The sequence below is a fragment of the Diadema setosum genome, chromosome 1 (genome assembly GCF_964275005.1).
Source record: "Diadema setosum chromosome 1, eeDiaSeto1, whole genome shotgun sequence".
NCBI lineage: Eukaryota > Metazoa > Echinodermata > Echinoidea > Diadematoida > Diadematidae > Diadema > Diadema setosum.
The window spans coordinates 1,797,737-1,811,770 of NC_092685.1; the positions used below are offsets into that span (position 1 = coordinate 1,797,737).

The 14,034-nt window shown below is 39.4% G+C and overlaps 1 protein-coding gene across 1 annotated transcript in view; it reads left to right on the plus strand.

The window, feature by feature from the left end:
* The window catches only part of LOC140233095 (HEAT repeat-containing protein 5B-like), an 80,895-nt gene extending 69,059 nt beyond the window's left edge, over positions 1–11,836 (plus strand). Inside the window, exons 26-36 of the mRNA XM_072313211.1 lie at positions 635–763; positions 1,572–1,753; positions 2,167–2,235; positions 2,608–2,787; positions 3,258–3,732; positions 4,139–4,411; positions 5,538–5,840; positions 6,296–6,520; positions 7,221–7,372; positions 7,840–8,053; positions 8,864–11,836. Of these exons, the coding sequence (XP_072169312.1) occupies positions 635–763; positions 1,572–1,753; positions 2,167–2,235; positions 2,608–2,787; positions 3,258–3,732; positions 4,139–4,411; positions 5,538–5,840; positions 6,296–6,520; positions 7,221–7,372; positions 7,840–8,053; positions 8,864–9,183 (2,522 nt within the window). The 3' untranslated portion in view covers positions 9,184–11,836. The remainder of the gene's footprint in view (positions 1–634; positions 764–1,571; positions 1,754–2,166; positions 2,236–2,607; positions 2,788–3,257; positions 3,733–4,138; positions 4,412–5,537; positions 5,841–6,295; positions 6,521–7,220; positions 7,373–7,839; positions 8,054–8,863) is intronic.
* Positions 11,837–14,034: the final 2,198 nt, after the last annotated feature.

Below are 14,034 nucleotides of genomic sequence, written 5' to 3' on the forward strand. Positions count from 1 at the left end.
ACAGCAATTCTCAAATTTGCCAAACAGGAAAGGAATTAAAATGGAGAAAGAGTACATTCCCGTTGCAGCATCTGAGTAGTTTGTGATTATTATATAGTTATAGCGCATAGAACAAGTCTTAACGGGTGTGTACAGTTCTGGTTGAGGTGAGGATTTAGCTTTTAACGTTTTGCGAGATATTCAGAAACCACTCTATGAGATGTCAAAGAGCATGCAATTCTAAGGGGTATCAAAAGTTTATTTGACGAAAATCGGTTTTGAAATGGCTGAGATATCCAAAAACAAGGTGAAACAAAGAGATCCTAATAAAAGGCGTGGCCTGTCGCCTTTTATCATTATCACTTTTTTGGATATCTCAGCCATTTGAAAACCAATTTTCATCCAATAAACGTTGAATCCTTCTTAAAATTACATGCTCTTTCATATTTCATAAGAGGTTTCTCATTATCTCACTAAGGAATGTTAAAAACATGAATCCCACCTCAACCGGTACTGTACAGTCCCTTTAAGGTATACTTGTCATTTGTTTCTTGCCATAAAAGTGCTGATTCATACACATATGCTGCACCCCAAAGTGTTCTACCAGACATCTTTCTTCCTCAACTAATGTCTGAATCCTGCTCAATCTTCACAGTTCCCCCTCGATGGCCAACGAGGGTGTTTGCGGCTGAGAGTGTGCGGCGAGTCATCCAGATCTGTGATGGCAACACGGTGCACTTTGATGTCGCGCTCGCCCGGGAGATGAGGATCAAGACAGCTACCAGTGAGTGTGAACATCGAGAAGGGATTCCTGCGCATGTTTCGTCTCCTGCCTGGTAGAAGAGCCTAGAGCTTGTGGACTCAAAAGATCACAAAACATGATGGTTGCAACATATGAAAGTGCTTTCAAAACTCTGTCAAATTATTTCATGAACAAAAATTCGATTTTGGGTGAAATTTCATGCCAGAGCCCTTCTGCCAGACAGGTGACATTGTGCAGACTCTCTGTCGAGACTTTGTGGGATCAATGTTTGCAGGCACTTACAGTGAAGTAGTAAAGATTCGATAGAGAGGGAATTGACCTGGAACTTACTCCAAGACAGCTGGACAGTGACAATGGTAGTGAGCATGGCTGGATGGGGTGGAACAGCTCCTTTGAAGTGAATGGTGCTGCACTTGAATGCTATCATTACCCTCTCGTTTTGACTTCCAGTAATGTACATTTTGTCTACAGCAATTGTCTAAGGCTTGTGGCATGTGTGTTAAGATGTGAAACAAACACAAAACAAAACAAAAAAAAACTTTGATTTTTTCTAGCTTGCATTTAGTTTTGAAAGCCTATTAATGAAGACAATAGTGTTATAGCGGAGAGCCACAGAGAACTAATGTCGACTATAGAAACTGTATTTTGCATGACTTGTGATGATCACAGCATATCTTGCCAGCAACACTTGAACGTCACATTCAGTGCCAATCCTTTTCACGAATTCCATTATTCACACTACACCTTGTCCATTCCCGATAAGTAGTATGTAAAGTAAGAGGTCATTTATCACATCTAAAATCCCTGTTCTTCTGCATCTCATCCCCAGATAACTACCTAGTTTTACACCTGTCAGACCTTGTGAGAACAGCATTCATTGCAGCCACCTCGGAGAGCACACAGCTGAGGAAGGCTGGCCTTCTGCTGCTTCAAGACGTCATCAATAAGTTTGCTCGTGTGCCGGAACCAGAGTTCCCTGGCCACTACATCATGGAACAGTACCAAGCACAGGTCAGACTCCTTGCTCACTCTCTCATTCAGCAATCTACACAATTCAACCTACTCTACATTAATCTCAGGGATCATTAATTTATTTATTTATTCATTGTTGTCTTATTTATTTAGAATGGTATTCAAGATCCCATTGAATGATAATAGTATAATTATTGCATTCATAATCTATGTATTTCATTGCTCATTCATTATCTTTTCCAGTTATCAACCTTTCCTGTCCATTCACCAGTTTATCATCTTATTTATTCATAATCTCATTACTTCATTTAGATATGATCATTTCAAATTCTATTTGCTTTCTCACCCTTATGATTGATTGTTGGTATCATGAACAAGTCCAGCTCATTGCTTATAACACAAAGTTTATATGTTCTGTTGTTTTGCTCTGTTTTGTATATCCACCCATGTAGGTGGGTGCAGCATTGAGGCCAGCCTTTTCTGCTGAAACGCCATCAGACGTCACAGCCATGGCTTGTCAGGTGAGCTCAGTACGACTCCAGATAATTAATGTTGATGGGTATTTTGGGGGAACATCAAAGTAAGTTGCTATCTATCCATCATGTAGGGATTTTTCATCCTAGAAGATTTATCATTCCTTCACCTACTATCATTAGAACTGTAATAAATCAATAGAAATATAGTGTTATAGGTTTTATTTTTTGATAAATTGCCCATTTATGATGGCATTATCGAAGGAATTACCCTTCCCAAGTCGATGTCTTTACTCAAAATCATGTTGTTGTTGTTTTTTCTTTGAAATTTTACTCACAGTTTCATGGTCCATTACAGGTCTCTTATAAGTGTTAGATGTTACTCTTAAGTGGTATCTCTTTTGCTCTGTATTTTGACAGGTTGCCAGTGCCTGGATTGGCAGTGGTGTGGCACATGACCTCAACGACCTCCGCAGGGTTCATCAGCTTCTCGTCTCCTCACTGGACAAACTCAAAGTGGGGAAGGGCGCCCCCTTGCAGCTATACAGTGAGAGTGCATTCACTATGGAGAAGTTAGCTGTCATCAAAGCTTGGGCTGAGGTAGGCTCGGATGTCTTTCAAGAGAGATCAATATTTAAGAATCATACAGAAGGCCGGAAAATGAATTGATTTCCTTTTTAAACTCAGATAACACATTTGTGTGGCTATGAAAGATGTTAAATTACACTCTAGTGACAGAAAAGAGGTCAAGGGATGTAAGGATTGCCAATAATGTATGAATGAAATGCATGTCATTTATGCACAGTATTGACAAAGATGATACTCCCTTGTTTCATGTTCATGTGTTAGAGCTTGCTATATGACAGAAGGTATATTCTTTGCCACACAAATACTAACCATTGTAACAATGTTCATATTTCTTTCCGATATAATAAAGCACATCAAGTAAAGTGTCTTGTGAGGTGATGAATTCATTGATTGTAAAATGTGCTTTGAATAGATCGAACCAAAAAATAGAAATATAGGTTTAGCTTTTCCATTTAATGAAAGACATCATTTATTTCCATCAGGTGTACATTGTAGCCATGAAGCAGAACACAGGGCACTCCAACCATTCCACCCAGAATGGTGATGACTACCAGACAGACAAGCCATCTTCAGACAGCTTGCTAACATTGGTCCAACCAGAGCTGAAAGCCCTCAATAAGTACTGGCTGGCTGCACTGAGAGACCACGCCTTACTGGCCCTCCCTGATGAGTTTACCAGCCAGCTACCCCCAGAGGGTGGGGCTTTCTACAACCCTGAGGCCACCTCCACCACCAGGCCCCACTACCTCAGGGCCTGGGCACCAATCGTGTATGCCGCATCCCTCTGGCTCAACGCTGGAGGCCTGAAGATGATAGAAGAGAATGCTGATGGTAGCTACTGCAGCCCAGCAGACAGTGGACCCATGCTGCCTGGTATGGCAGTCATACCCAGGGGAAACTCAGCCTCCAACAAGAAGCCAGAGGAAATCAAGGCTGATTACTTTCACCTCATCATAGGCAAGTTTTCTCTGTCTGAGAGTAGAATATTCCACTTCATGAGATTCTGCTGTAATGCTACAATTGTATTTCACTTTTAGCACTGGCCATGATGCATGTAACGTTAAATGGGATAGAGCAATGTATGTATGATAAGTATGTTGGGAAAACAGCCACATGTATTACCAGGTCAAGGCATATCATGTCATTGCCAACCCTTTGCTCTTAGTAGTCCAATATTCCTTCAAACTTCTATTTCTCATGCTGTTACATATCTATTTTCACTATGCTGTGCAGTGACTTACAGTGCCATTGTATTGCCTACACACATAGATGTAGACATTGGTAGTGTCAATCATGTAAGGATGTTAGAGTTTGCATCCTTTATGGCTAAATCACTTGTCTATCCTTTTTTTCCCCATCTCAGGTGTGTGTGTAGAGAGCCTGTCCAACCAGCGAGCCACGGAGCCACTCCAAAACATCTCCTCCTGTCTACAGGCCCTCCAAACCCTGCTGGAGGATCCCTGGTGCCGGCGACAGCTGACCTCAGACGTAGCCCTGTCCATCGAGCTCCTCAATGTCCTACATCGCCTGCTACTGACCAGGGAGAATCTGGCCACTCACCTACAGGTGGTGGCCGTGGTCAGGCAAATCATCAAGGCAATGCAGGAGAGACTGGACAGCCAGCGCAAGGTCAAAGGTCAGTCCATCTCAAACTGGCAACATGAGCTGGCGAAACATCAACAGAGATCACAAATTAAATGGGGGATGTCTGTCACATAGTAGATATTTATGGTGATTTATGCAATGCCAGGAATGAAAATTTTTCTAGTATTATGCAGGATTGTTTGAATTGTAGTGGAAAACATTAATAACAGGACTTACCTGAACACCTTGCTAAGAATATGGGCAAAGATTTGTTGGACTAAAGCCTGCTGCACACTATACGACTCACAACTATACAACTGACAGACTTATGATCTGAAATAAATAAGCATGTTTATTCTGATACTATTTAGATTTATTTCAGATCCAAAGTCTGTCAGTTGTATAGTTGTGAGTTGTATAGTGTGCGGTGGGCTTAAATCTGATTGTCGTTGTTGATTGTATTTGTTGTACACTGAATATACCAAAACATTGGTCCTTTTATAACATTCTTGACTAAACTGTGTATGTACACCTGCCACAAAATGTCTTCCTTTGATTAAAGGACAAGTTCACCTTCATAAACATAAGGATTGAGAGAATGCAGCAATACTAGTAGAACACATCAGTGAAAGTTTGAGGAAAATTGGACAAACGATGCAAAAGTTATGAATTTTTAAAATTTTTGTGTTGGAACCGCTGGATGAGGAGACTACTAAGGCTCGTGATGTTCTTTGAGTACAACAGTATAAAGAAAATGTGAAGAAAATTCAACATATTTTCACTTTTTTTCGTATAATAAAAGAGCACTTGACTTGCCTCTTTCAATGGGAATAATATTACCCATAACATATGTCAGTAACGAGTCAAGGGAATGTGTACTTTTTTCAAAAGATGACATTCTGTGAAATTCTCTTTATATTTTCCTTATATTGTTGTACGCATGTGACATCATACACTGCAGTAGTCTTCTCATCCAGCAGTGACTGCACAAAAACTTCAAAAATTCATAACTTTTGAACGGATTGTCCCATTTTCTTTAAACTTTCAATGATGTGTTCTCCTAATATTGCTACATTCTCCCAATCCTTTAAGTGTGAAAGAGAAGCTGACGTTAGAAATACTATTTTCTAAAAGGTTTTCTTATACTCAATTGCTTCCCTTATGATTGTTTTCACTAGGTGAGAGTATAGAGAACAAGGAGAAGTCAGAGAAAGAGGAGAAGGCTGACTGGGATTCAGACATCGGTGAGGGTGGGGTAGGTGGAGAGGTAACACCGGGTAAGTCAGTGGTGTTTGCCACCCTGGAGGTGTGTCTCTGCATCCTGGTACGACAGCTGCCCGCCCTCAATCCCTCTGGTAGCACCAGTGCCGCCGCCATCCACAGCTACTCCAAGAATGCTGGGCTGTCAGATGAGGCCAGTCAACTCATCTCCAGTACTGTCCTCATCATGGCAGAACTGCCTTCACTCTGCTCACCAGCAGGTAGGTTCAGTGCCGCCTATCATAGAGCCTCGATTAACCCTTAGCTTTCCACATCACCATTATTGATCTATACTCAACAAGTATATTAGACAAATTTTGTCTCTAGAGGGATATCAAGAAAGATATGAATACATGCTTTTTATCAAACAAGAAATGTCTTGTAGGTAAACTGAGAGATAAGTAGATTATTTTCACTGTTCATAAATCAGAGGGTAGCTTCAAATTAAAAGTTCTACTTGCACAGTTACTGCATAGTTGAAAGGATTAATTACATAGATTATTGATGCATGTATGGAGTGCTTGTCATACTGTCATCTTGCTTGTGCAAAACTTTATTGACTCCAATTGATTATTGTGTGTTTGTGTCTGCCTAACAATAATGCAAATGAACAAATTAGAGTTAAGGTTTCTTAGCTCACATGATTGCTTTGCCTTGATCACCCATGTTAACACAGGAAGTATATCAGTATTACCCACAATCCTCTTCCTGACGACCAACATCCTGCGTGAGACGGCAGAGCCCTCGCTTGATGGCAAGAGTGCTCCGACGGTGACGTCCTGTATGCAGGCCCTGCGTTCCCTGGCCACATCACCCTACGTCAAGGACCCACGCTGCTCAGAGGAGTGGGAGAAATTCCTGCAAAGCACACTGGCAACCATCTTAGACTATTCCAACCCAGGTGAAGATGGTTCATGGTTAATGAAACACTGGCAATCACACACGCACTCACTGCAGGCTTTGATAGACCATATACAACTTTTATGGCAAATTTCAATTCAGTTTACATCTGAATTAGTTTTCAAGTTGTTGTACATCAAGGGGTGTGTAAAGGAGTGACTGATAATGTATGTTTGTGGTCATCATACAGTATACCGATAAGACAATTGTAATGATAATTGTTCAGAATACAGTTGCAATGGTCTTGTTAGTATTTCTATACTTATGAGGCGTCATTATGTCTGTTGGAGTCAGTTGAAGGTTTGCATTTCCTCTAACTATGGCTATCTGTATAAGAAAACACTAATCCAGTTTAATATATTGTCTCCTTGTTGTGGACTGCTAAGTGGCAGTATTCTCCACTGTTAGTTTTCATTGTCCTATAGGTCCAAGATCACCTATGAATGAAGTCTTCTGTGCTGTTTTGGATATCTGTGCTTTACCATTACGTCTCGAAGTGAAACCTGTAAGATGTTTTTACGTTTCTACACAAGTCATGGTTTGAAGTCACAAAAAGTGAAATTCTTGTTCAGAGTACCCCACAATGCTTTGCAAATGAATGCTACCATATCTCACCCAGCCTCATACAGTGTCAATGATATTTAAAAAGACAGTAATATTGCAAGAGTTAATTTGCCAAACTCTTTGTTCATCCTGTACAGATAAAGATAAGATGGAAGTGGATATGTGCAGTGTCCTGCTTGCTGTGGCTGTCTTTGTTGCCTCAGCCCCACCCACCGTCTCAGCCGTATCCTCCCTACAGGCACAGGGAGTCGACCTCTTCTGCAAGGCTTTCAAGTCAGAGGAGCCAGTGGTAAGTCCCATGCATACAATTTTATGCTGGGGTGTGGTTAACATTTTTCTCCTTGCCTTAGATACTTTTCTTGTCATATATCACAGATGGCAAGTCCTAAATTTGTTATATAAAGAGTGACTAAGCACAGTATTGTTTTCTGAAAATGTTTTGATGTAGGTCAGAGAGGGGTATAAATGTCATCAAACCACACAGTGTGGCTAAGTAAGTTAGATTGTATGAGATTATGTGATGCTGGCTGCAGGCAGGATGGTGGTGAATAAAAGGGAGAGGAGCTAATTGTGCCCTCTCACACTCCAAAGATGTGGCATTCACTCATCCTCAGAATGTGGCAATTTGCCCACTCTAACTGATACCAAACTCATGTCAACTGCATAAGTTCATCTATACCAAGAGAGCAATTGTATAGCCATAACTAGATTGCATGCTTAAAGCGCACCTGTTCTACTATCTTTCTCTTCTCTCAGGTCAAACTGAAGTGTCTACAGATGGCAGCCTCCATCTTCCAGTGTCCCCACCGTGAGGTATCCACACCTTACATCCATGCCATGGGACCGAGGTTAGTGGAGTCTCTCCAGTCAATGGCTGGCAACATGCCAGACAACGATGAATCGGTTGCCGTCATTATCGAGTCCATACGGGTGCTTGAAATTCTGGTTGGCCTGACAGATGACTCTCATAGTAAGTGGACTGGACAGTTCTCCTAAAGCTCTTGTGTATTGCTGCTTTGCTCTGTGAAATGCTGATTTTTTATTTTTTTATTTCCTAGTACTAAGAGTTAAGACTAAGAGAAAACATTATAAAGTATGGCAAAGTCTCTTTTGACTTTTACAGAGCTCTGTGAAGGACATATAGCAAATATGTCAAAGTGAGGCACCCAACAACTTGCGTGTGGAACCTGTCACTTAATAAAAAGAGGACAGTTAATTTTCCTGTAAGAAGTACAAAATTCCTCTCAAGTTGTACACATATTTTCGCCAAGTTGTGCAGAGCTCGAGTGGATTGTATCTCTGTACAATGATGAGTGGATTATCAGTTTATCTGACATATTAAACTGATCCCTTTGATAATAAAGTTGGATTTAGACAAGACGTTATGCTTAATCATTGAAATGAAAATCAAAATATCTGCCATGGTAATGTTGATATCAAACTATTTGGTGTAGGCCCAACAATGCCTATCCGTGGTAGGGGAAATTATCATTGATGCTTGCCTCACCTAGCCAGTGCTCTTGGATATGTGAAGATGGTGTTTTAACCCACTGAGGATTGACTGATTTTGGTACAACTGCATTTCCCATAGACACCTGTCCAAGTATACTTAGAACTAGTCTTCAGTGGGTTAACAGTGACCTCAGACTGCAATTTCCTAGTTTCCTAATTTCACATTTCCAAGTATGTTCTGTTGATTTCACAAGCTATTGTCTGGTGAATTCTGACTGCTGTACTGATGGATACTTCTCCTCACCCCATTTATGTCTTCTACCTCCAGGAGTTCAGATGGTGGCCCTCCTGGTTCCTATCCTCATCAGTCTCCTCTTCACTGGAGACTCTGCCACCCAGACCAAGCAGTCAAGGGCCCTACACGACCATGTGTTGCAGCGCCTGATGAAGATTGGCCCTCAGTACCCCAACGCCTTCAAGAGTGTGATGGCTGCCTCACCGGACCTAAAAACTAAGCTAGAGAGTGCCATCCATGCTAATGCTGCCTCCAAGAAGGCCAAGCAGCCCAGTCGACAGCCGTCCCGCAGCAAGACCCCTGCTGCCCCCAGCATCAAGTTAAAGATGAACTTCAGCAACTTCACTGGCTGAGCCAATGGAGTGATGTGACTCTTGAACCCCAGGATGCAAACTGCCATTTTACCTTCATGCATTGATGACTCACTTTGACCCTTACAGACTGAGTGCTTGCTGTATAAGCATACAAAGAGGGAAACAAAGATGTGGTAGTCCCTATTTATCACCATGCTCGAAATTGGCAACTCCCAGTGTGAAAAAATCAATAGCTGCATAGGCTTGAACATATGCTGTGTAATGTAAAGAAGTAATAGTGCCAGTCTATGCAATTTCTATTGCGGCATCTCACTTAAGTACATAGATTGCCCAAATAAAGCAATCCACTTGACTGTAATGATCATGAAATCTCTATGAAGGTGATATTATCCGTCTTTGTAGTAATGAGTTCCAAGCTCTTGAGTAGTCTATGTGTGTTGCAGTTGCAACATTATGCTGTATTCCTGCATGTGTAATGATTGCCACGGTGCTACAAGGATATTCCACTTCAGTATGCCAAGTATATGTAAGTAGCTTTAAGGTAAAATTCCTCATAGAAAGAGAATTCATATTGGTGTACTGTCCACTGGCATAGCTATGTAATGAGATGATCAGGTAACTTAATTCCAGCTGAGAGCTGTGATAAACTCCTTTCAAAAGTGTGTTGCAAATTGTGAGATAAGCTACCATTTGAATCTACAGTACCTGCTGACTTAAGTGGTGTTGCTGAAGAAAGAAAGTCTGCAAAGACAGCATTTCCAACATGCACAAGGATTACATCAATACTTCCACTTTCCTGTCCTCACCATTACTTTGAAGTTTTTACTTCATGTGAAGAAGTGTACAAGCAGCCATCTTAAGTTGCCAAAATAGACTCTCATGTTTTCTCTTGCCAACAGTGGCTGCAGTTTGGACTAGATGATTAAGATACAACAGCAAGAATTTGTGCGTGATGAAGAGAACCCTGTTAAAGAAGGTCACAGATCATCTTCTACTAGCTGATTGTGTCAGGATGGTTTAAAGGAACTGATGAAGGTGATCCTGGGAAGATGTTTGGGAAGTTTTCATTGCAGGGACTCCCAAGAGATGTTGGCTTTCTTAAGGTTTAGTTTACCCATTCAAAGTTGGTATATCAATGAGGTGATACTCTCTGATTTCCTTTTGTGTTATACGAGTGCATCACTCTTCCTTTCCAGGTTGATCTGCAAACACACCAGAGATGATATGCACATCAACTTGCAGTTCAAAAATCTTCATTTATGAAGCCAGCATTGCAGGGACAAAAGAGAAAGTGGCTACATGGGCAGCTTACAATAATTTTCTTTCATAAAGTTTCAGTTGGTCATAGGTTATGGGTTCTATTTGGTGACATAATAGCTTAATGATTATCAAGTTTATAAAAGAAATTGTCAAATCAACATGGCAGTAATATAGTGTGGTCGAGATTGAAGATGACAATAGTTTGATAACTCCCATTGCAAACAGGTTTGCAGGGTGTCGCAATACTTTCATGATGCCAAATTGATATAGTAATCACAGCTGATTTTACGCAGTCAAACTTCAGTTCAATACTTTTCTATTTTCTCTTCCTTACTCATTCCTGCTTGTCTGTCATGTATTTTATAAAATCAATATGGCACTCTCAGCATCATGGCAACAACAAAGAGTTAGAAGTCAATCCTGATGTTTCAAAATAAAGACTCCAAAATGTGTGCAGGTACTAAAACTAATAAAAGTATGTACAGTAAAACTTGTGAAATTTCAGATTGAATTACCACACATTTGGGCAGCCAGAAATCAATATGTTTCATTCAATTTTTTTTTCTTCATATCTATATTGAAGTAATGAGGCATTTGGAGGTCACATCATCCAAAGTCTGAAGTTCTCATGTCAATGTCAAAAATATGTTTACATTTTGTAGACTTTGTGGTCATGTGCTGTAGTACTCTATTTCTGTTAATTTTGCACCATGACTTGTTCAAAAGTGGGATACAATATATACAAACATTTCTCTTAATCTGTGGATCATTTTCTCTGACTGTTTCTTTTAATTTATGATGAAATAATATTAGTATTCACACTTGTATATCCTGTGTCTATCCATTTCACTTTCTCACAATTAGCTCTATGTTTGGCTACAAGGAAATAATTTTCCTGCCTGTAAGTAAATGAACATCTCAGTCTCAAAGTTGGTAGAGCTGGTACTGTAGATGGATGCTTGGAGTGTCAATGTGAATGGTTGAGAATCAAGTTGTATACTATATGGGTGGGCGCAATGCTCTGTGAATATGTGTTGGAGGTCAACACTCTGTGATATATCATACACACAAAAATACTGTGTACAAGTAAAGCTGCCATATGATTCTTGAATAGTTACAATTTACCATACTGTACTGTGTTTGACCACACAGAGTGTCTGTGCACTAACTCAGTTATAATGTATGTTTAATTTGTAGCAGAATGCTTATTTGCTGTACAATTGTAAATTTAAGATTAAAAGGTGTAATTATACATGATTTATCATATGTGATGTCTATACTAAATGTTTTAATATATTAAAATGCTCATACTTGGATGTACTCTGTTTGCCAAGTATCATAAGCCCAAGCTGTAAGCTCAGTAAATGCAAAGAAGGAAAGTATGTCAAATGTTAACTCATGTACATTTATCAATGTTTAAATAAAACATATGTTTTTGTGAAATAAATCATTGTCTTGAATCATACTGTCAGTAATTCATAGTGTGTAGGAGTTCAAAGACATGTTAGAAAAACTGGTGTGAAATATAACTTATTACATAGATTACAAAATACCACATTAACCATAAGATATGTGAGCATTGAGGCAGTTTTAAAAAAAGTGGTACACTTTTCTTTGCAGTAATGTTTAATTCTGCAGTAAACATGTTAGACTGGATAGAAATGAATTTAACCCATATTACAAGTTTGTCTTTTAATGAGTGGCTAAAGGACCCTTGAAAAACATGAACATCTACTAAATGTATAATACATTTTCTTCATTCAACATACACATGTGTAACTAACCTATTACAGCATAAAAACATATCATTATAACATTTGGTATGTAAATAATATTGATTGCACCGTTTTGAAAAAATAAGTACTTCAGAGAAAGAATAAGTATTCTCAAGGTGAGGTCAAGTAGGAAAATGAAAAAAACAAAAACAAAACAAAACAACTAAAACCTGACCTAACACTAAATTTAAAGGTCTTCCACATACACTATATTGTAAGAGAGTTTAGTGTGTGAGTGTGTTTGTGTACAGGGCTTTCCACTAACTTTTTTTCTTTGGTGGCCCATTCGGGCCACTAAAATCTTTAAATCTCTAATTCTGGTGGCCTCAAAAAGAAACGTAGTGGCCCAAAACAATAGGATATATAAAGATTCATTTTGGATTTCAACTGCTCAATTGGATCACTAAATGAAAAATTTGGTGGCCTGACATTAATTTGTAGTGGCCCTGGGCCACCGCTAATGTGGAGCCCTGGTGTGTGTGTTATATTAACCTATTAAGGATGGACTGATTTTGATATAACACACATTTCCCACAGACACCTGCCTGAGTATACTTGGGACTGGTCTTTAATGGGTTAATTCATGAGAATGGAGCTGCCTTTCAGTTGCACTAGCTGAATGAAGCAGTAAGTCATGTTCTCATATCATACTTTGTATTCTTATGAGAATTTGAAAAACAAGCTCAATTTAACTTTTCAGTTACCAAAATATAGGCAATTTCCATTTGATAGAATTACATGATGAAAATCCATCTTTTTCTGCAGAGAATATGAATACATTTATAAAATGACAATGGGAATTAACTTTATTATACATGCATACATCAGAGTTAAAAGTGGTGATATTGACGAATATTAATGTAGGTGACTAATCTCTTCAGGGAATTATCAATCATTTGATAGATTTTGACAAGATACACTGTATGTTTTTTTTTGTCAAGTTTTAAGCTGTACCTATGACAAGAACAAAGTACAGCACAGTCAATGTAAAATTTTAAATCAATCTAATATTGTCACACAACTCGGTAACAAGTATGGACTTTCTCAATTTGCAGAAAATTGCTGGATAGTACTCGTATACCGGTATTCATTTATTCTACAAGTGCGAATCTAAAAATAAGAAGGAGAAGGAGAAAACCTCTGGAATTTTTTTTTCTAGTGGTATGTATATGTTTCTAACAAGATTTAAGGATGCAAAAGCAGATATATTTCCTTTTGAATTATGCCAGTGAAATTGTAGATGACTTAACACCAAGTTTTCATCTTGTCGTTATATGAGGAAATTTGATATTTAGCAATTATGGATTTCGCATAAAAGAAAAGAGGTAAGAGACATTTTATTATAGGTAGCTTCCCCTTGTCGCCAACACAATCCCTTTCTATTTAGGAATAAAGTGGTAGACTTTCGTCTATCCAGGGATGCGTCTTAGCTGGAATACAGGGATGACGTCATAAGCGAACCTACTGGATGAGACTGAATAAGAGAAGATTTACAGTAGCTAAAAATCTTGCATTGCACTAACTTAGTCCTAGCTGACACGAAGGAATGTAGGAGCATTCAGAGGAAGTCTAATAAACGTGATGTGATTACTACAGAGACAAACCAGACTGAGTATCTGACTCATTTGCAGCACTGGAAGCCGTTTCATCCGCGCCGCAGTCTTTTTCATCTGTCTTGGATTCCACCTGACTGTTTCTTTCCAGCCTATGCTTTCGTTCGTGTTGAACCAAGTCATAATCAGATTCTTGGATCTCCCCGCAGTACCGACACATGTGGAGTTCCCTGGCGTGCATACGCTCATGACGTTTTAAATGGGTCTTGTAGTGGAAGACCTCCTTGCAGTAGCGACAGGAG